This window comes from Histoplasma capsulatum (assembly GCF_000150115.1).
Source record: "Histoplasma capsulatum G186AR genomic scaffold supercont2.12, whole genome shotgun sequence".
NCBI lineage: Eukaryota > Fungi > Ascomycota > Eurotiomycetes > Onygenales > Ajellomycetaceae > Histoplasma > Histoplasma capsulatum.
In genome coordinates this window covers 624,987-643,934 of record NW_025544812.1, presented here as the reverse complement: position 1 = coordinate 643,934, position 18,948 = coordinate 624,987, and the positions used below count along the sequence as shown (strand labels likewise).

The following is an 18,948-nucleotide window of genomic DNA, read 5'->3' as shown; positions in this document are numbered from 1 at the left end:
AAATTATGTTCATGTACAACATAAATGAGACATAGTAAGAGGGAGAGGGCAAGCACCAGTCTGGAACTGTCGACGGTGGAGATGGAAAATGGATTGTTTCCTGTAGAATGTCGTTGGTTTCTTATTCCTTGGATGCTTGGATGCGGCTCGGTTGTTGACGGTGGCATCGTTGGCACGACAACGGATGACTAAACACTCTCACCGCCTTAGTATTGCCGATTACCCCACGTCACGTGGAGATATTTCGCCAGCTTCTCCAAAGGCTGCATCAGATAAGCGGATTGAATCCTGACCATCTCCTCATATAGCTTCATTCTTCTCAGAAACAACTGTTATTCATTTTCAACCTGGTTCGCCATATCAAAAATTGATCAAATATATCGGTTGCCTTCTCCTCCACATACCCTGTGAAAATATAGCTGCAATCTCAACCACCTCTCGAGCCCCTTGCTCGCAATGGAGGCAGCCAGACAAGCTTGGGGTATGTTCTCCTATTTCCATTTACATTAATTTCAAACAAAAATAACGAAAATATAACAATCTCTCAAGAATTTGAAAATTCCCTCCAACTCGTTGACCCACAACGTGATGCGCTCTACAATTATGACCCTGCCGTCCATTCCGCCCTCACCGCCCAAAAGCCCTGGTCAACCGACCCACATTACTTTAAACACATCCGCATCTCCGCCGTTGCACTGTTAAAAATGGTCATGCATGCCCGCTCCGGTGGGAGTATAGAAGTCATGGGCCTAATGCAAGGTTACATCGCCGCCAACACGTTCATCGTCACCGATGCCTTCCGTCTTCCAGTGGAGGGCACAGAGACCCGCGTCAATGCTCAGGAAGAAGCAAATGAGTATATGGTCACATATCTACAGGCATGTCGGGATTCAGGACGACTCGAAAATGCCATTGGTTGGTATCACAGCCATCCGGGCTATGGGTGTTGGTTATCCGGCATCGATGTCTCAACGCAGGATACACAGCAGAGATATTCCGATCCCTTTGTAGCGGTTGTGATAGACCCTGATCGTACGATATCGGCCGGCAAAGTTGAGATTGGTGCCTTCAGGACCTTTCCGAAAGATTATACGCCGCCTAAAAATGAGCACGATGACGACGACGAATACCAGAGCATCCCATTGCATAAGGTGGAGGATTTCGGCGCACATGCTGCCCAATACTATTCGCTTGAGGTTTCGCATTTCAAAAGCACTCTTGATACTAAAATACTTTCACTATTGTGGAATAAGTACTGGGTTGCCACGATTAGCCAGAGTCCGTTGTTTACGAATCGCGAATACGGGAGTAAGCAGATTCACGACCTGGGACAGAAGATGAAGAAGGCTACTTGGCAGATTGATCATAGTTCGTCACGGGCTGGGGGAGGTGGTGGAGTTGGAAGCGGCGCTGCATTGCTAGTGAAAGACCAGCATCTAGAAAAGGTGGTTAAGGAGGGACAGAGAATTGTGGGCGATGAAGTGAATGGGCTGATGGCTGCTGAGATTAAAAAGGCGTTGTTCTATGGCATCGGACAGGGAAATACACAAAGGGCCACAGATGAGCAGACGCAGGAGGCGTAGCTTTATTTGAGGTTAATTTCCATTCCCTAAGCCACCAGCTTATGACTCTCATTGTTCCATATAAACCATGTTTTTCGCATGTCAACGAGAGGACATTATACCTTCCCTAATGACTAATGCCATCACAATAGAGTTGAGATTATTGTGTCTTTCATGCGGCACATTACTTACACAGTGTTCTTTTTACTACTCTTATCACATGTGAATTTTTTATCCTGCGTAACTGGAAGATTTTGCATCATGTACTAGCTTACAGCTATAGCGGGGCCATATGAGTTGGCCACTCTCCTAGAGCCTATGAAACAGAAAAACACACTTCTAATGTTCATTCATTTATTCATTCCATTCCATTCCATTTTATCATGTAGACTTGACTAACAACGCTTAACAACGCTTCGCTTTAAAATCACATGAAAACTCGTTTTCTGTTTCAGGAGTGTAATTCGATCAAATCATCACTCCATAAGAACATTCAGTGGAAACTCCAAGAAAAGATCGAAAAGATCGCGCACATATATGAACCGCCCATTTATTGATTGAAAGGGAGAAATAGTATAAAGAGTAATATAATTGCGGTAAGAAGCAATGAAGGGGAAAATGGATGATATAAACAACGAAACCCCTGGAGGTTATATAGCTTGAGACTTTAGAGACAAAAGTCATCAAACAAAAAAAAGAAATAGATCACTTCATGTCATTCCATGGGTGAAAGAAACTCAACTAGGACAAAGAATTGTGCGACATGGTTGTAGAATTTGAAATTTGAGCGCGGATGCGGGGAATGGAGGGGAGGAAATCTCGGATCACCAGGCGAAATAGCTAGTGAGTGAGGTTATCCACGACTCTAGAAGTATATTCATTCTGGAAAGCACTATGTGTGCCGAAATATTCTCACTTCCAATGAATTGACTTGTTTGGGCAATTATAGTTCCTTACTCTCCCACGTTGGACGTTGTATTAGACCCGTACGGGGGCGGGGATGGCAAAGGAGTTACTGGAGAGGAAGAAAGAGGTAGCAAAGGCGTCATAGGTCTGGGAGCACTAATATCAAACGGTGTATCATCACCTCCTTGTTTCTCCGTCGATGGCAGTGGGCACGCACCCTTTTCCATCTCCCTTTCTCCTGGCGAACGCGGACCCTCCTCATTTTTCTGGCTGATCGATACCTGTATCGTAGTGGTTTTCAATAAGCTTTTTGATGACTTCAACATCTGTTCCTCTTGCATCTGTTCGGGGTCCTCTGAAATTCCAGCGGCTTCAGCGGCGGTTATCGAGCTTTGGTGGGAAAGTGTCTCACCCCCGTAGTGGAATGGGGGGAAAAGAGTTGGGAAGAGCATCGAGAGTGGTGTGCGGAGCATGGGGAGGCATGCGCAAATTATAGAGGTGTTGGCTTCGACCATGGCCCACATCAAAGTATTGACGGTACCTTTGCTTCGGTCATGGGCTTGTGAGCCAAAAGGGATGGTTGTCATGCGTATGACCGATATTACGCAAACGCTATTCAAGGGAAGGCGGTTAGAATGCTGATCATGATATATTTCTGTGGCAATTTTCACTCGAGAGATTTGTGCTCACAATATTCCCAAGGCAAAAATACACATTAAACCGTATTTCTGTCGAGGTGGAAGACGAAGTCTATGAATCACAGGCATGGGGAGAAGAAGAGTGACAATGTCGCTGCTTGATGTTGAAATAGCATTTGCAAGCCAATGGGCCGTAACATTTATGCATTTGCCTGGGATTGACATGTCAAAGTTTTTCGCGACCGGCCTGCATTCAAGAAGGTTTGCCGCGACGGAGGCAATGAAATAGAGAACGACAAATACAAAGACGATGTTGACTGCAATTTGAAATTTGCGTGTCGCGAAGATGCGCCGGTATAGGAGGAGAATTGACATTTTGCAGATGTTCAGAGTGGATTTGTAGGCAATTTGCACAGCCCAAAACAACTAGATAATTATTTTGTTAACTCTTACTCCGTATGATTATTTCTCCCTCCTTTGATTTTAGAACGCCATATGAAAGCTCACCTTCATGGATATGAGCTGCTGAGATTTCGACAGCTCATTCCACGGTTTCCCGTAACCGTAAGAAACGCCTACCATCAGGTTAGAGTCCATCTGCTCTAGAGGCTAGCCATGAGTGATTGACGCCTACCAACAAGCGGGATAGTATTCATCGCAATGCACGAAATCTATCCATAAAAGTCAGCATCAGAACATTGACATCTTTAATTGATGTTCAATCCAACAACAAGACAACAACAGCATGACATACCATGCCATGATAAAGAGGAATGAGGAACAAGGTTAACACATGGAAAGAGCAAAATACTTACTATAGCAGCAATAATGGCATAGTCATCCCATGCCAAAACTTTGGCCAACTTTACGCGGAAGTAAACACGATTGGCAACCAAGAGGATCGCGATACTGGGCATGAGGAGTTGCACAACGACAAGGTCGGTCACCCCGGAGTGGAATGGCGCGTGCCGCCGTGTGAACGTGTGAAGCTCATTTAGAGGAGCCATTGAAGCGTATCCAGAGGCTAGGATGGGAGATCCGTAGATACGAATGAGCGGCGAGTAGCAAGCAGGCAGGTGGGGGAGAATATCAAGGCTTGATAACCTGCAGGGATGAGCAGACAACAGGGAAAGCAAAAGGACACAAAATTCCGAGAGCTATCGAACAATACAGCTCTTCTCAGGTTGATCCAGTTGCGATGGTGATTGCCTCTCGTCAACAGGAACTAGAGGTATACGACAACAGTTTATCGGCCCAGGGAAGATGAGCATGAGTGAAAACCTATGCCCAAACAACACCCAAGTAACCGCAGAAACAGAGCGGGCAAATGCCTGCTACTACTGAGGAGAAGCCACAACAACGAAGAAGTGAAACTGACGACGAAGGCAGAAAACAGAACAGGCATTGAATAGACGCCAGTGCCGCCGAACTCGATGAGCGGAGGAGAAACACAGCGAACTTTATAGGAAGTTGTCAAGGAGTGTCGGGCGCTAGGGCCAAATTCCGGGGTTAGATGCACCATTTGACGCCTTACCATGGAGACCAGGCATGTAAATGTACATCGCTATGTGTTGAAATGTGCAATAAGAATTAGACCGTGCAGGAAAATCCCAAAACAGAAACAATACTGGCATCGTCCTCAAAGGAACAAACACCCTGCAACGGCCGCAGGAGATCCAAAATCCCTTATATAAAAATGGCACCGGCCATCGGGCATCATCAAACGCATGCCCCTTTTTCTCAATAACGAAATGGATGGAAAAAGACAATAAAGTGACCACTAACTCATCATCTCGAGTAGGTACTAGTCACTGACATGACACATCCTTCTGTATAGGCTGCTAGTGATCGCTTTTCCATTCCAGAACCATGGATGAACCAGAAAATCATCCATTCATTGACATTGACAGAGATCCCGATCCCCGAAGCAGACGGGCGGCTCATGATTGAGCGGAAATATCGGCCAAAAACCAAGCTTTGGGCGCCGTTCCACCGGCCAGTTTTATTCAAGACGACATGCAAGGTTTATGCCAGTCTATTAAGGTAGTGCCAAAGATGTGGAAAAAAGGCTGTCGCTATGAATGGATCGACAAAAGCCCTAATATTCATCTTTATTTCTTTGGCAGAATACCGTCCGAGGAGACCTACTCGTCGTCAATCTTTCTGGAATCCTAGATGTCGGTTTCGGACGATTGGAAACCCACAGCCGCCGCAAAATCGATTTTTTCTGTTTGCGCGCTTACAGTAAACGAGAGATACCGTACTGCACATACGGGAGATGGCATGAAAGTATATCAAACGTGGGTGTCAGCGCCTTCTTCTGCCTTATTCCTTGCTCGGAATAAACAGAGGAAGCAAATGTTACTGAGTACGGCACGGCCCCATTTGACACCGAAACGAACCACCTACCTGATAGGCAGCCCCTCGGGAGGTATTGAATTATATGTGGATATTGGGAGGGTAGGGCACAAAGAAAAGATACGCTCATGCGCGAACATAGAGGTTGAAGGATGGGGAGGAGACGCAGGAAAATCGATCATCTGCTTTGTTGGTAGAACAAAGAAGATGGGTTGATTTTTGAGAGACATGAGATTTCATTGGAGGCTTGCTCCCAGTGGAGCACTATGGAAATCGAGGCAGCTGTTAACAATTGGAAATGATAGACGTCTGAGCATGCAGTTCCAAGTGCCTAAAATGGTAAAAGAAACTTGAGGGTTGGAGCGGCCACGATGCCCTTGTTCAGTTGAGGTTAACTAACTAACCCCGGAATATTTAAGCTTTATTTGATAAGATGGTCCTTGCAGGACAATATTGGTATTATGATAATTGTTGAAGACGATGTCCTCAATCCTCCTGCGCTTCAACTATGATGTGATTGATTATATAGGTACAGGACATTCCTGTCTCCTGATTTCCACGCTATCTGTTACTACCCAAACCAACCCCAAATGACAAGTCCACAACAACCCGAACAAAAAGGGGTGGACATCCCCCTCACGGGCTACAAAATACATACAATGATCACAATCATGAGCAATACTCTCATGGCCACGGTTCTACCGAGCCTACATCAGCAATAAACAATTACCAATTCCATTTTAAACGCATCACGTAATAGCGATTATATCCCTCTCCTCAAATGATCAGGCATGTCATGGCTAAATATGATGCGCTCGCTATACATATATCCATACTCTAGAAATAAGAACGCACTGACATACTGTACAAATGCAATAAACTATACATATCACAATGCGCACAGTGCACGCTAATTACGGCGCCTTTGTCTTCGTCATGCTGAGCCGTTATTATCATTAAAAGAGATATCTCGAACGAGCGTTAAGGAGATCTATCCCCAAAGAATAGCCCCTGCATTTCGCTCACCACCATCCTTTCAGATGTTCCACCACATTCAGAATCCGCAGTATGGCTTCCAGAAGCGTAATCATTGAACTTCTGAATATCCCAAAACCTGAGTTCTGCTGCCACATCTGATGGGTCGCGAAGACCTGCGCTGATCCAAGATGCGCCGCCACTCCCAAAGAAAGAAAGAAAGAAAGAAAGAAAGAAAGAAATATTGAGCCACCTCCCCAGTAGTTGCTAATAAGTTCTGCTTTTTCCAGAGCATTATTCCTTCGATTTTGCTTCCCATAGCCACCGCGCCCAGACCAAAACCAACAAACCAATCGCAACCGCTACCTTCCCTCCCCTCCGCTCCCCTTCCACCAAATACCCCCGCCCCCCAACCATCGTGCTCATTACCCCATAAACCCCCGCAAGAGGCCATATCCCCCACACCCACCCTGTAACACGGCCCAATACACCGCGCCATCCCTCCCGAGCATTCCTGGCCCCGTCTTCTCCAACCCCAACCCCAACCCTAACCCTTTCGTAGACATCTGGCAAGTAGCTAGCCCCGTACTTCTCGCGCAGCCCCTCATACCACTGCCGATCATAGATGTCCCAAAATTCCTCCTCCGTGTAATACGTATGGGCATAGAGCCATTTGGTCCCCCGTAGCGCGCTCACCTTCTGTTCGATTGCGCGATTGACGTTGACGAAGGCGTCCGCCGTTGGGGGGCCCGGACACCAGAGGCCGACATTGAGAAGCATATCATCGGGTTGTGGTGCCTCGTCCGACAACGATGGGGACGGGGGTGGGTGCGAAGCTTGCGAATGCACCCATCTAGGATGCATCGAGCCAAAGTTTGTTGCACCCCGGCCCCTCCTCCGCAGCCGCAGCGGACACAGCCACAGGGGGAAACAGCCGCCCACCCGATCCCCCACTCCACTCTCCCGCTGCACAAAGTCCAAAAACTCTTCCGCGGCCGCGCCATGCGGCAACGCCAAGTCTTGGATGATATACTTCTGCGCGAACCCGCTGCGGTGCAGGGCGTGGTACATGACTCTGGTATGCAGGAAGCCGTCCAGGAGCCAGCGTGTCAAGGCCGTGAAGGGAACACGGAAGTATTTGAACGCGTAGTAGCCGGTCCAGAAGGCGCCGCGGTCGTAGCGGAAGAGGTAATCCGTGAGCGGGACCGTTTCGATGATGGGGACTGCGGGATCGGAGGGCGACGATTGGGACACCCGCTCCTGCGCGTGGGTGTAAAACCACGGATCGCGAGCGCGGGAGAAGCGCTGGATGCGTCCGCCAGGGCCGGTGATGGCATCCGTCAGCCGGCCGGAGACAACCACGCCCATCTCGGCGCTGAAAAGGATGGCGTCGACATAATCAACCTCGCCCGGCGGGCGGGCGGCCTGGGACCGCACCGTTTCAACCGCCTCGTGCACACTGGACACGGGCCGGTAGGAAACCTCGACGAAGGCCCGCGCCTCGATGAGACGCAGCTCGAGCAGCGTGGTGATGCCCAGCGAGCCCATCGAGCCCGCGAGACCATGGAAGAGGTCCTCTGCCATCCCATCCCCGTCCGCAGCACCAGAAGCAGACGCACCAACAACCCTCCCATCCCCCACAACAACCTCCACCCACCTAACCGCCTCATGAAACATCCCGTAGCGAAACGAGCTGCTCTCCCCGCCCATCCCCGCAAAGCCGCCCCCAACCGTGATGCCCGGAAACTCCATGACGACGGGGGGCACCAGGCCATGGCGCAGCGTCGCGGCTACCAGGGCATCCATCGGCACGTTCGGCTCCACCAGCGCCGTGCGCGCCCGCTCGTCGACGCTCAGCACGCGGTTGAGCGCGCTGGTGTCGACGAGCCGATCGCGCTGGAAGGCGAGGGCGCGCGTGCTGTTGGTTGCGCCGTGGTAGATGCGGAATGGGGTGCGGTTGGCGTGGAAGCGGCGGACCTGGGCGGCTATGCGGGCGACGGCGTTGATGTGCTCGTCGTCCATCTTTTATTTTTTATTTTTTTATAGCTTTTATATATATATTATATTGTATAATTTGTTATTATGATTACTAGTTATCTGCTGGCAATATCTGCAGCTCGCAGTATAGTGTAAATCTCCTCCGTGCACGGAAGCATGATATAATTAAGCCGCCTTAGCCCCAGGCCACAACAAGCCCTAGGAAACTGAGGTCCATTCAGTGGATCTAATAATCACCGCAGTCCAATAAATAAATAATTGATAATTCTATCATCATCACCAGTAGCAGCAGTAGCAGCAGCACTGCTCCGATTCCTAACCACGGAACCCATCTCTCGCCCGCACGGATTACCGTAACTTTAACGGTCTTGCTGAAGGCCTATTGTCCGGTACGAGTTAGTTAACGTTAACTGTCGCAATGCAACAATTTATGGGGTATAAAGTACGCACGTCCTCTACCACGTATCCCGCATCCATCTTTCGCGCGATTGAGAAACCCAGCCACCCAAAGAAGAGCGAGATGCCCCACATGCACGCCAGCGGGGTGGAGTAGAGCATGTTGGGGGTTTGGATTGGTTTGTCCCCTCTACTACCAGCATGGTGCTGGTGTGAGAGAGCTCTTTTGCCCCAGTGGCCTAACAGAGCACACAGTTTTCTTCATCATCCTTTTTTTTTTTTTTTGTTGATATGGGAAGAGAGAGAATGGAGATGGATCGTAGCACACACAGCACGCAGCACGCAGCACAGCAAACAGGTGTGTTCAGAAAGCGTTTTGCTGGCTCATAACTAACAGGTTGCGGCCACTAAAACACAGCTTAGTCATCAGTGGTCTTGAGCAGGCGCCCAACAAAGCTTTCATGGACTTTCTCCATCTATTTCTCCAGCTACGTATCATATATAGTTTTGCTCAGTTCTCTATGAGTCTGTTCTATTCTCCGCAAAGGACACGGATCTCCTCCGCCTGCCATGGAGAGCGTTGTTCACATACTTTCCCGGTTTTTCATCCGCTTCGCTCCCCAGCGCTGGCTTGTTGGTCTTTGCAAGTACCTCGATCGCAAGCAGAATCCCATCAAAAAGGACACTCCCCCTGTTGTCAGGCTTCCGGGTGGGATCGTCATTAAGTTCGGCCCTACCGCTACCCCAGGCGAAGCAGCAACGCAGCAATATGCCTACCAGCATCTAGATCCCAAGATCGTTCGCGTGCCGCAGGTTTATCGTTACTTCCAGTGCCAGGATCCTTCTGAACCAGTGTGGCTCTTTGGCTATCTGTTCATGGAGCACATCCCGGGCAAGACGTTAGATGAACTTGATGTTGAGGTTTACAAGGACATGACAGGACGCCTTGCCGGCATCGTCAGTCATCTCCATAGCGTGCGAGGCAGAAACGTCCCTGGCCCTGTGGGCGGTGGGGTGCCCCGAGGCAATATCTGGGGCTACCATGACGCTGAGGCTGAATTTGGTTCTGTGGAAGACCTCAATGCATGGGTCAACAGACGGATTGCCGTCATTGGCAAGTCTGTCGACTTTAGATCGTACCCTCTGGTGCTCTGTCATTTGGACATGTGTCGTCGCAATATTATCCTCATGGAAGACGGCTCTCTTTGTCTTCTGGACTGGGGCTTTGCAGGTTTTCTCCCGCGAATCTACGAGGTCGCCGCCATTGAGTTTTACTTTGATGAATACTCTAAGATGTTTCGTCAATCTGTGAACGAGACTATTGTGTTGGCGGACCAGGAGAAGAGAGACTTGGTTTTAATCAAGAGAGCTCGAGCTGCGAGCATGCGTTGCGCGTTGTAAGTAAAAAGTTCCACTCCTTAACGGCTTTATCTCGTTATACACGACTAACACCTCTTTAGCAATTGATGCGCCAATACGAGTGAATATCCCCCCCGGCTAAAGCACCATCCCATCAACCCAGATGTTTCTTGATCTCTTCAGTGACCGGTGGGAACCCAAGCGCGCTACACGAACACTCCTGGGACTATCGGGCTCAATTCGCGTACTTGGCCTTCGGAATAATTATATTCAATGTCCTCGTAGGCCTGCCTTACTCTGGTTGGACTAGCCGGGTCGATATAGCCAGCGTCCTCCATGTCTTGGAGCATCGTCTTACTGGTGCGGGTTAGTCAATGCAACTCATTAGGAAAACACTTTTCCTCTGAATATCTGTGGCGTGGAGTTGGCTTACACCCAAAAGCGGCATCCGACTCCACTAGGGGCTAATTGGTACTTATCTCTGCCTTTTTGCTCAAGGAGATCGATGATTTTTCCAACAGTCACCCCCTCGATGGCTCGCAGATCGATGTTGTGGAGAGCGGTATTCGACATCTCATACAGACAAAATTTCCGTTCCAGAGTGCCCATTACGGCCGTTGGATTAGCTTTGATCATGTTGAGCTGCACGGAACTTCTCTGTCCTGTGAGGAGATATATGGATGTATGGTTTTTGCTGCGCGTATCAGACTCGAAAATAATCCCCAAAGTATGCATGGTTACCCTGATTTCTGTAACAGGGAGGAGGAGGACATTTGCGTGGAGGGCTCTTGTGGATGACATCGTTTTTATTGACTCGAAAAGATATCCCGACTACTTGCTGTGAAGAAGGAGGATCCAACTTCGCTTTATGACGGCCTGTGCGAGCGTCCACCAGGCTGAAGCCCTGCGATGAACTCTACAACTTGCCCAATTTGGAGGCCCTGACCCCTTGATTCAATGCAGCCTCAATATCAATTGTCCAATGGTGGTGATGCCCCAGCGGATACCCTGCCAATATTCAATGCAACTGTACAGCCTGTGACACTGTCATCAACTGTATCAGAGAAAGACTCAACTTTACCACATACGTTACAACTCAGTGATGAGGGTGGAAATTTCACATTATCTGAAACAATGTAGTTGGAGGTCCCAGTGGACCTTCAGACTCAGTCAGTTGGCAATGTTGATTGGAATAAATTTTTTACAGGTACTAGTGTAGGGATAGAGCAGCAGCATAATATGAATATTGATACTGAAGACACAACAGAAATAATCTTTCAATCAGATTTCAATCCTGCTTTTGTTGAATTCTATGCAAACGAAAATGTTGAAATGCAAGCCTGGGCGGATTTTAGTTCATTGCTGGGCTTTAAGTGAATCAGAGTGTTTCATTGAATACTATTTAATAATGCAAAGACTTGAAAATACATTTGAAAGTCTGAGCCTTCTCTTGACATAGATCATAATTCATATTCTTATCAGTAAGTCAGTAAAATGCAGGAACCTCCACTGTCTTCATATTTCACTGGAGAATCCTGCCGCACTAGCAATACCATCTTCCTGGGGAACTTCTGCTATAGAAACCACAGGGGATTTCCCACCTTCAGTCCCTTCTCTATGAGACTCTAAGCACAACAGTGGAAATCCAGAACCCAATTTAATCACACTTAACACAGTGAATAGCTCTTATTCAATGAAAGGTTTAAAAAAGCCAACAGATCAGAGAACTCATGGAGGTAGACAAAACAACAATGAAGACAAGGCTTATTCTTGACTGATGATATCTTAGGTTTGAGGTTCTATTCTTCAATCAGTCCCATTCCTTAGTTTTTCATGTTTCCAACTTACTGTTTTAGAATCATTAAAGATGGCATCGTAGTCACTATTCCACTCCATATACCTCATTATGGGTTACATTCCCAGGAAACACTCAACAGTTCCAAAGCAAATACAAGAAAACTGCATTACTCAAGTAGACTGACTATATAGTACATGGCATCTTATTTAACAACAGAGCAAAAAGAAAAAAGGAATAAGATCAAAAAGATCAATAAATCAATAACGTATAGATATATATATGAATATATAATAAGGTAAGGGAAAAAAATGGAAGTAAATAATGATGAAAGGGGGGAAAAATCACAGCTTCTGGATATAATAAGAATATTAAGAAGCACGCATTGAACAATCAAGGAAAACAAAGCAAACAAAAACAAGACATGCATGCAAAATCAGTTGAGAAAACAGAAAACAAAACAGAAAACAAAACAGAAAACAAAACAGAAAACAAAACAGAAAACAAAACAGAAAACAAAACAGAAAACACTCGCTAGATAAATCAAAGCCAAAACATAACTCGCATCAGAACAAAGGAAAATGACAACGGAAAAAAAAGCAAGAAAAGCAAACAGCAAAAGAGGAATAATAATATAGCTAAGAGCCTTGATTGAGTGCTCAAAACATCAACAAAGGCAGCCGAGACTATTATGCACACGAATGGCAATTTGGATTTGGGAGGGGAGAAGGCTGGAGAGAGGACGCGATAAAAAACAACAACATTGCGACACGCAAAAACAGATTGAAATGGGTTGGTGTAGTGAGGACGGAGATTGGGGCTGACCACTTTGACTCTAAATAGAACATAGCTCGGACGAAAATGAAAAGATTTGAACAAATTGTCTCGGAATAGAGGTAAAAAGAAAGTTCTAAAAAGTCAACAAACGAGCGTGGGGTTCCATAACTAAGATGGAAGAAAATATAGGAGGTGTTGAAGCGAGTGATAAAAAAAAAGGGAGAAACAGAGAAATGGGCAATGGCATTGAAGAGCGATTGACACGAAGACGAAAAAGGCGTACGCAGAAAGTGTACTTGTGTTATCAGCTGGATGAAGCAAAACACAGAACGAAAGCACGAAACGAAAATAGCAATTAAAACCAAAGCTGCTGAAGACGATGATCAACGATGAAGGTATCAAGAAAAGATTCAAAACAATCAAGCAATAAAAGGGGAGGAGGACAAATTAGCTCCCCTGTCAAACCAAAAATTGAATATATATAAGAAGCGAAAGGGGTAAAAAAAAAAGACACTAAAAATTAAAGGGTTGTTGAGGGATGAGGAAAGGGAAGAGGGGATAGAAACACGCAGGACCAGCCGGTGTAAACATGCTGTCTATGCCAACAGCCCATCAACAAAGTAAAACCAACCAGACCGGACTCCTGTGTGCTCTCTAAAAAAAAATTGAACAAAAAGATCAGCATGGGAGATCATTTGGAAAGACAATAAATGATGCAGAACAAATTCACAACAAAAAAATCGACGCAAATAAGAAAAGCCCAATATCGGGGATAAGGGATAGGGCAAATTCATGGAGAATGCAGTTGGATGCCTTGGAAATCCGACCACCCAATAAAATAAGACGTCTTGTTTCCGATGCAAAACAAAAAAACACCCTGCCGGCCTCCATTTGCCTTACCTGTCCCCGAATCCTTTTCCACAGTTCCAGTGTATAACGTCTCCCAATGGTTTCAAAAAAAAAAAAAAAATGACAAATGCAATTTAAGGAGAGCGAGAAAAAAGAAAAATAGTCGGAAAATTTCGCAGATTCGCAAGCGGTTGTTATGCCACTTTCAAACCATTAAAAAAAAAAAACCATGCCAAAAAAATCGTGCGAATAGAGTCCGAGAATCCGGTGAACGCCGCAGAGCCCACCGGAAGTATAACGAAAGAAAAATCCAAAAGCCAATTAAACAGCGGTATGCGGTTGGATATATGCACGAAAGAAACGAGACTTAATAAGGATAAAACGAGGGTGAAGAAGTCCGAAGAGTCAGTCCGGCCAGGGTGATAATTAATATGCTGTTCCAACACTCGCGAGGCCCTGTGTAGGCATGGGCTCCAGTACATGCTCTGAAGTCGAGGTCACCATTGAATCCTCATATCCAACCAAAGCCTGTGAGTGAAGCTTGAATGACTCGCCCATGAGCTTGGTAATACTGTATGTGAATGGAATCGATTAGCAACTACCATGTTAAGACCAAAGGACGGAATTAAAAAAAAGAAAAGAAAAAAAAACGTACCCCCAAACCACCACGCCGTCCAGTATGTTGCCCCACACACGTGCGACCGTAGAACTGAGATTCGACGCACAAGCATCAACAGCATCATCATCGAAGAGATTCCGTACTTTGTTGTAGATAGCCATTTCAGCTTCAGTAGCCTGTTCCTCGTCATGTTCCAGACGGTAGAGCCAGAGGCTTAGTATCACCATCATATCCAAACCACAGAGGGGGTGTTCCACGCTCCAATTAGTTGCGGAAGTTTTTGCAACCCAATTGATGCCTTGAATGGCAGCTATTTCAATGCATTCAAAGCATTGCTGGATGACCTTGTTCATCTCCTGGGATCGCTTGACTTTCTCGCGTGCGACTGTCATGGCAGCAGCAACTTCGTAAGACGAATGGTAACGGAGGGCTTCCTGTATCGATTTCAAGTCAACTTCAAGTCGAGCACGAGTATTTCGATAAACGGCCATCGAATTGAATATCAGCGGATGGCTCTTTTGCGGGGTACTGAGCGGAACAACGATGGTTTCCGGTTCACACAGCTCAAGAGAGCTCTCCCAAGTTTCGATCGCAAGACGTAGCTTGAACTCCGTTACAACATCCTGAAGAGCCTGAAAACTGCGTTTGTGGGACCAGACTTGAAGGAAAAGCGCATTGATCATAACACGAGTGGCAAATGCGCTATACCTTAGGGATTCGCCACGGAAAAGGCTGTCGTGGGCTTCTCTGACTGTGACAGTAGGCGCAGCTGAGCCCAGGCATCGGCGCCAAGCATCTTCATTCGATATCTCCAGGTTCCACATTGACTCTGACGAAGGAAGTTCCAGTGACTCGATCTCATCAAAGCTAATAGCCGGTGTATGGTTGAATGTAAGCGTCAGCATTCCGAAGAAGATATACACGGCGTAGTAAGTTCGTCGACAGCCCTCATCTTCGATCCATTGCTCACGGGTCGGACGCACGCCTTCTCTAGCATCTATGCGAAGCTTCAACTGGTAACGATTACCGGCAACCATCTGGACCAAAGCATTAGCGAAACAACCAATATTTAGTAAGGGGAATGGGTTTAAAGAAATAATAACCTACATTGGCGAGCAGACTCTTGATGGAACAAGTCCATTCTAGGCCCTTCGGGTCACCGCTCCAGCTTTCAAAGATCATATTCAACAGAGTACTTTGCATTGCCCAGAGAGGACATTTTCTTGAATCGAAATTCTCTTTATGTTGAAGGAACTGATTAACAAGGACCTTTGATCCAATATGAAGCATGAAGGCGTGCTCGCGTTCAAAAGTGTACAGGGCCCCAATGGACAGCACTGCGAGAAGTAGCGGTGGCGAAACTTCTGAAGGGGCGAACGATTCCTGATGGAGGAAGGGTAGATGGTGGTGATAAAGGTTGAAATACGTCGCCAAATACCGATTCAAAGCGGCCGTTGATGGTAGTTGGAAGGTATCAGGGAGGGAACCAACCGCATCGTTACTCTTAACATGCTCAATAATCGCATCTCGTTCAGCATCGTCCGCAATCTGGGGAGCCTTAGGTAAAGTCAAGGCTTGGCTTGGACCAGGCGATCGACGATAGTTGACTGGAGACAGCGGCCCAGTCATCGAAGGGAATGGGGAAAGAGCGTTTGGCGTCGAATTCCCCGAGACTGGAAGCGAGTTGACCAGTGAATGCAATGCAGGAGTCAGGCTGTCTGTACCCATGCCATGTCTGTCGAGAGACGACCTGTGATGATGGTTGCGATTGGAGTCTTGAGATGTGAGGCTTGATGATATCGAATGTGACTTGACATCTGGGGTGGACATGAACGTATCCCAGGGCATTTGGGGCAAAGTTGCGTTACCCGACAGGTATGCGACGGAAGGCTCGAGAATGACAGCGCGATCGGGGGAATAGGTATCGCGACAGTCACCATCATGGGTTTGGTTGGTAGCTGCCGCAGCGGCCTTGTGTTGGAAATCTGTCATTAACATCGCAGCAGTTTCAATGTCAACCATACCGTCGCTGCTTGCCTCAATTTGTCCCAGAGCCGCGGGGTCTATTGTGATGGAAGGCTTCGACGGAGTATTTGATGTTGTCGCCGCTTTCTGTCCACCACGTCGACGACCCTCCGTTACAAGCGGGATCCCTCCATCCTTAGCATGGACTGTACGGTCATGTCGAAGGAGCAGATCCCTTCGAACAAAGGTGCTCCGACATTTTAAGCATTTAAAGGGCCGTTCCTTCGTATCTAAATGCGGCAGACGTTGTCAGCTTTTCTCCTTTGCATTGCGCGAAGGTGAGACAAGGGATGTGGGATAAAAAGAGGTGGTGGGATGGTGGAGGGCAAGAGGAAAAAAAGCTTTCCCTATCTAGGAACAAAGAACAAATGTTGGGTTTGGGGGGTTCTTCCCCCACACCGTTGTTCCAAAAACAGCAAAAAGAAAGGCAGGAAAAAGAGGGGGAGGGAAGAGGAAAAAATTAAAATAAAAATAAAATAAAAATAAAAATAAAAAGATTAAAGAGATAAAAGATGAAGCGAAAGAAAAAGTGCCTGAGAAAATACAGAACAATGGAATCTCAAAAGAAAATAATATCCAACGTACGTGATCGTTCATGGCGACTGCGGTGTTCACTTCTGCTGAAAGCGCGATTGCAGAACTGGCATTTGTACTTCTTCTCTGGAGCACCCGTAGATTTCTTCGCGGCCTGATTGCTACTGGAGGCGGTGGGGGCCATGGCTCTTCTCTTTTCTCTTTTCTCTTTCTCAACAGCGCGTAGGTGACAAGAACACGGCGGCGGGAGACGGGCAGGCAGGCAGGCAGACAGCAGGTGGATGGGTAGATATTAAAGGCACGACGAAGAGAGGATGAGATCTATCGGCGGTTGCGACCTTTCACACCGTGTCTGCGAGGGGCGGGCTGGTAATAGAGGGGAGGAAGATGAGGATAGGAAACCGATCATTCCTTGGGGTGTGTATCGCGGAAAGGATTCGAAATCGAAGATAGCGAGTGGAATATAACGGCGGGTCTGTTGGCTGAAGGATAGGTAGAGATAATAAATAGATCGGGAACAACAATAAAAATAAAAATAAAATAAAAATAAAATGAATAACGGACGGGGTTCCAGCCACGGACTGATTTGTTCCCGGTTGAGAGAAAGAGAATCAGAAGAAAGAAAATGTAGAGCAAGAATGAGGCGATCTCCCGACTTCCCTTTCTCACTCACACACTCTCTTTTTTTTTGTTATTTTTTTCCTTTATTTTCGTGGGATCCCCGGGTAATATAATATACTGATTCTGGCTCAGGCGTTTTTTACACCCTCTCTAGGGGGTGTGCCGTTAAGTAATTTCCAGGGCGATCAACATTCCTTTTTTAAACATGGGGGAAGAAGGGGATCGTGTAGGAAGGGGGAGGGGATGCGAGGAGGAAGAAGAAGAAGAAGAAGCAGAAGAAGAAAAGGGAGGAGAGAACAGCACAAGCCCGGATGAGACGAGATGAGGAAAGGATGAGGTGGGAGCTGGAGCGTCAGAGAGGAAAGGAACCAGCGCCGGAAGGGTGCCGTGGAAGTCGTGGCTGCAAGGTATTTGGTGCGCGCAAGCGACGACTGAGGGGCTTCCGCGCTCCCCGTGGCCAGCGCAGAGGGGAAACGGGCACCGCCAACTCGCCCGTTTCGCCAGTTCGCGTGCCTCCAGCGCTTGCTGCCACTGCCCGCGGTGCTAACATCCACGGGCTGTCCCCCCCGCCTCCTGCTTACAGCCAGCCCCTGCCGTGGTATAATACCATCTGGTATTGTATTACACAGTATGGTATCTATCCTTTGTGGTTGAGAAAAGGGGATCAGCCCTTTCTTCTGGTTTCTGCGCAGACCTGTACAGACCTGTACAGCTGGTACGAATTAAAATACACACGTCTTCCGTTCTGCCCATTCCGTAATAGGGCAAGGGCAGCCCGTTGGGGGAAACCCTCCAGTCCTAATCAGACACAGCGGCCAAGCCACAACAGCCCGGGATCGTTGTCGTATTGAAGTCGGGGGTTCTTTGGCCAAATAACTGCCACACACAAGACGCTAAGTGGGTTGGAAATGTGGCCAGTTGTTGATCGAAGCGACTCCAAAGATCGTTGGAGGGGCCAGAATGGAGCAGAGGGCCGCATCTACATTATCTACTTATTCATTTATTTCTCTTTCCAAGGACTCCAGGGAGCCAGCCCGGCAAGCTAACTCGAATCACTAATTACGGAGCAACTTGTGCATATATTTGAAATAAAAGAAGAGGAGGAGAAGAAGAAGAAGAAGAACAAGAGGAAGCAGAAACAGAAGCAGAAGCAGTGCTCCTCCATGGTAGTTTTCTTTCTTCGTTCTGAGACCGCCGCCATCGCCAAGACTCCAACAGCATTAGCAAACACAACATCCGCGCCTCCTTGCTCCATGCTCGCATACGCAGGATGTCCACTTTTGCCCCTCTTCGCCCCTCAGGAGATGGCCCAGTATCGGTATGCTCGTCTGCCTCCGGGTTATCGTTCCCCCCAATCCAACCTCCTCGGTCCGAAACTATAATCTCAATGGTAATTCGCCGTCCTATTTAGTTGGTGATTTTTATTTGCGCTCTTCTTCATTTTTTTTTTTTTTTTTTTGCGCACTGCATGACTAGTTTATAAGCTGAACTAGTCAAAACCATCCCTCAACATCCTTTTTTTTATGGGGATTACCC

The 18,948-nt window shown here is 47.3% G+C and overlaps 7 protein-coding genes across 7 annotated transcripts; 3 read left to right on the top strand and 4 right to left on the bottom strand.

The window, feature by feature from the left end:
• Window positions 1-391: 391 nt before the first annotated feature.
• HCBG_07545 (COP9 signalosome complex subunit) lies at window positions 392-1,714 on the top strand (the record flags this gene model as incomplete). The annotated part of the gene is made up of 2 exons (XM_045434594.1): window positions 392-481; window positions 550-1,714. 2 exons carry the CDS (start codon window positions 457-459, stop codon window positions 1,581-1,583), a joined length of 1,059 nt encoding a protein of 352 aa, XP_045284801.1.
• An 801-nt stretch (window positions 1,715-2,515) lies between these two features.
• On the bottom strand, window positions 2,516-4,113 carry HCBG_07544 (uncharacterized protein; the record flags this gene model as incomplete). The annotated part of the gene is made up of 3 exons (XM_045434593.1): window positions 2,516-3,080; window positions 3,159-3,532; window positions 3,922-4,113. The coding sequence occupies 3 exons, from the start codon at window positions 4,111-4,113 to the stop codon at window positions 2,516-2,518; spliced, it is 1,131 nt and encodes a 376-aa protein (XP_045284800.1).
• A 2,620-nt stretch (window positions 4,114-6,733) lies between these two features.
• HCBG_07543 (FAD binding domain-containing protein) lies at window positions 6,734-8,461 on the bottom strand (the record flags this gene model as incomplete). The annotated part of the gene is made up of 1 exon (XM_045434592.1): window positions 6,734-8,461. The coding sequence occupies one exon, from the start codon at window positions 8,459-8,461 to the stop codon at window positions 6,734-6,736; it is 1,728 nt and encodes a 575-aa protein (XP_045284799.1).
• A 911-nt stretch (window positions 8,462-9,372) lies between these two features.
• HCBG_07542 (uncharacterized protein) lies at window positions 9,373-10,300 on the top strand (the record flags this gene model as incomplete). The annotated part of the gene is made up of 2 exons (XM_045434591.1): window positions 9,373-10,230; window positions 10,294-10,300. 2 exons carry the CDS (start codon window positions 9,404-9,406, stop codon window positions 10,298-10,300), a joined length of 834 nt encoding a protein of 277 aa, XP_045284798.1.
• A 258-nt stretch (window positions 10,301-10,558) lies between these two features.
• Window positions 10,559-11,371, bottom strand: HCBG_07541 (uncharacterized protein; the record flags this gene model as incomplete). Its single annotated transcript, XM_045434590.1, has 1 exon — window positions 10,559-11,371. The coding sequence occupies one exon, from the start codon at window positions 10,991-10,993 to the stop codon at window positions 10,622-10,624; it is 372 nt and encodes a 123-aa protein (XP_045284797.1).
• Window positions 11,372-14,039: 2,668 nt separating this feature from the next.
• On the bottom strand, window positions 14,040-16,975 carry HCBG_07540 (uncharacterized protein; the record flags this gene model as incomplete). The annotated part of the gene is made up of 4 exons (XM_045434589.1): window positions 14,040-14,184; window positions 14,269-15,269; window positions 15,340-16,487; window positions 16,843-16,975. 4 exons carry the CDS (start codon window positions 16,973-16,975, stop codon window positions 14,040-14,042), a joined length of 2,427 nt encoding a protein of 808 aa, XP_045284796.1.
• A 769-nt stretch (window positions 16,976-17,744) lies between these two features.
• On the top strand, window positions 17,745-18,263 carry HCBG_07539 (uncharacterized protein; the record flags this gene model as incomplete). Its single annotated transcript, XM_045434588.1, has 2 exons — window positions 17,745-18,127; window positions 18,242-18,263. The coding sequence occupies 2 exons, from the start codon at window positions 17,745-17,747 to the stop codon at window positions 18,261-18,263; spliced, it is 405 nt and encodes a 134-aa protein (XP_045284795.1).
• Between the last annotated feature and the right edge of the window lie 685 nt (window positions 18,264-18,948).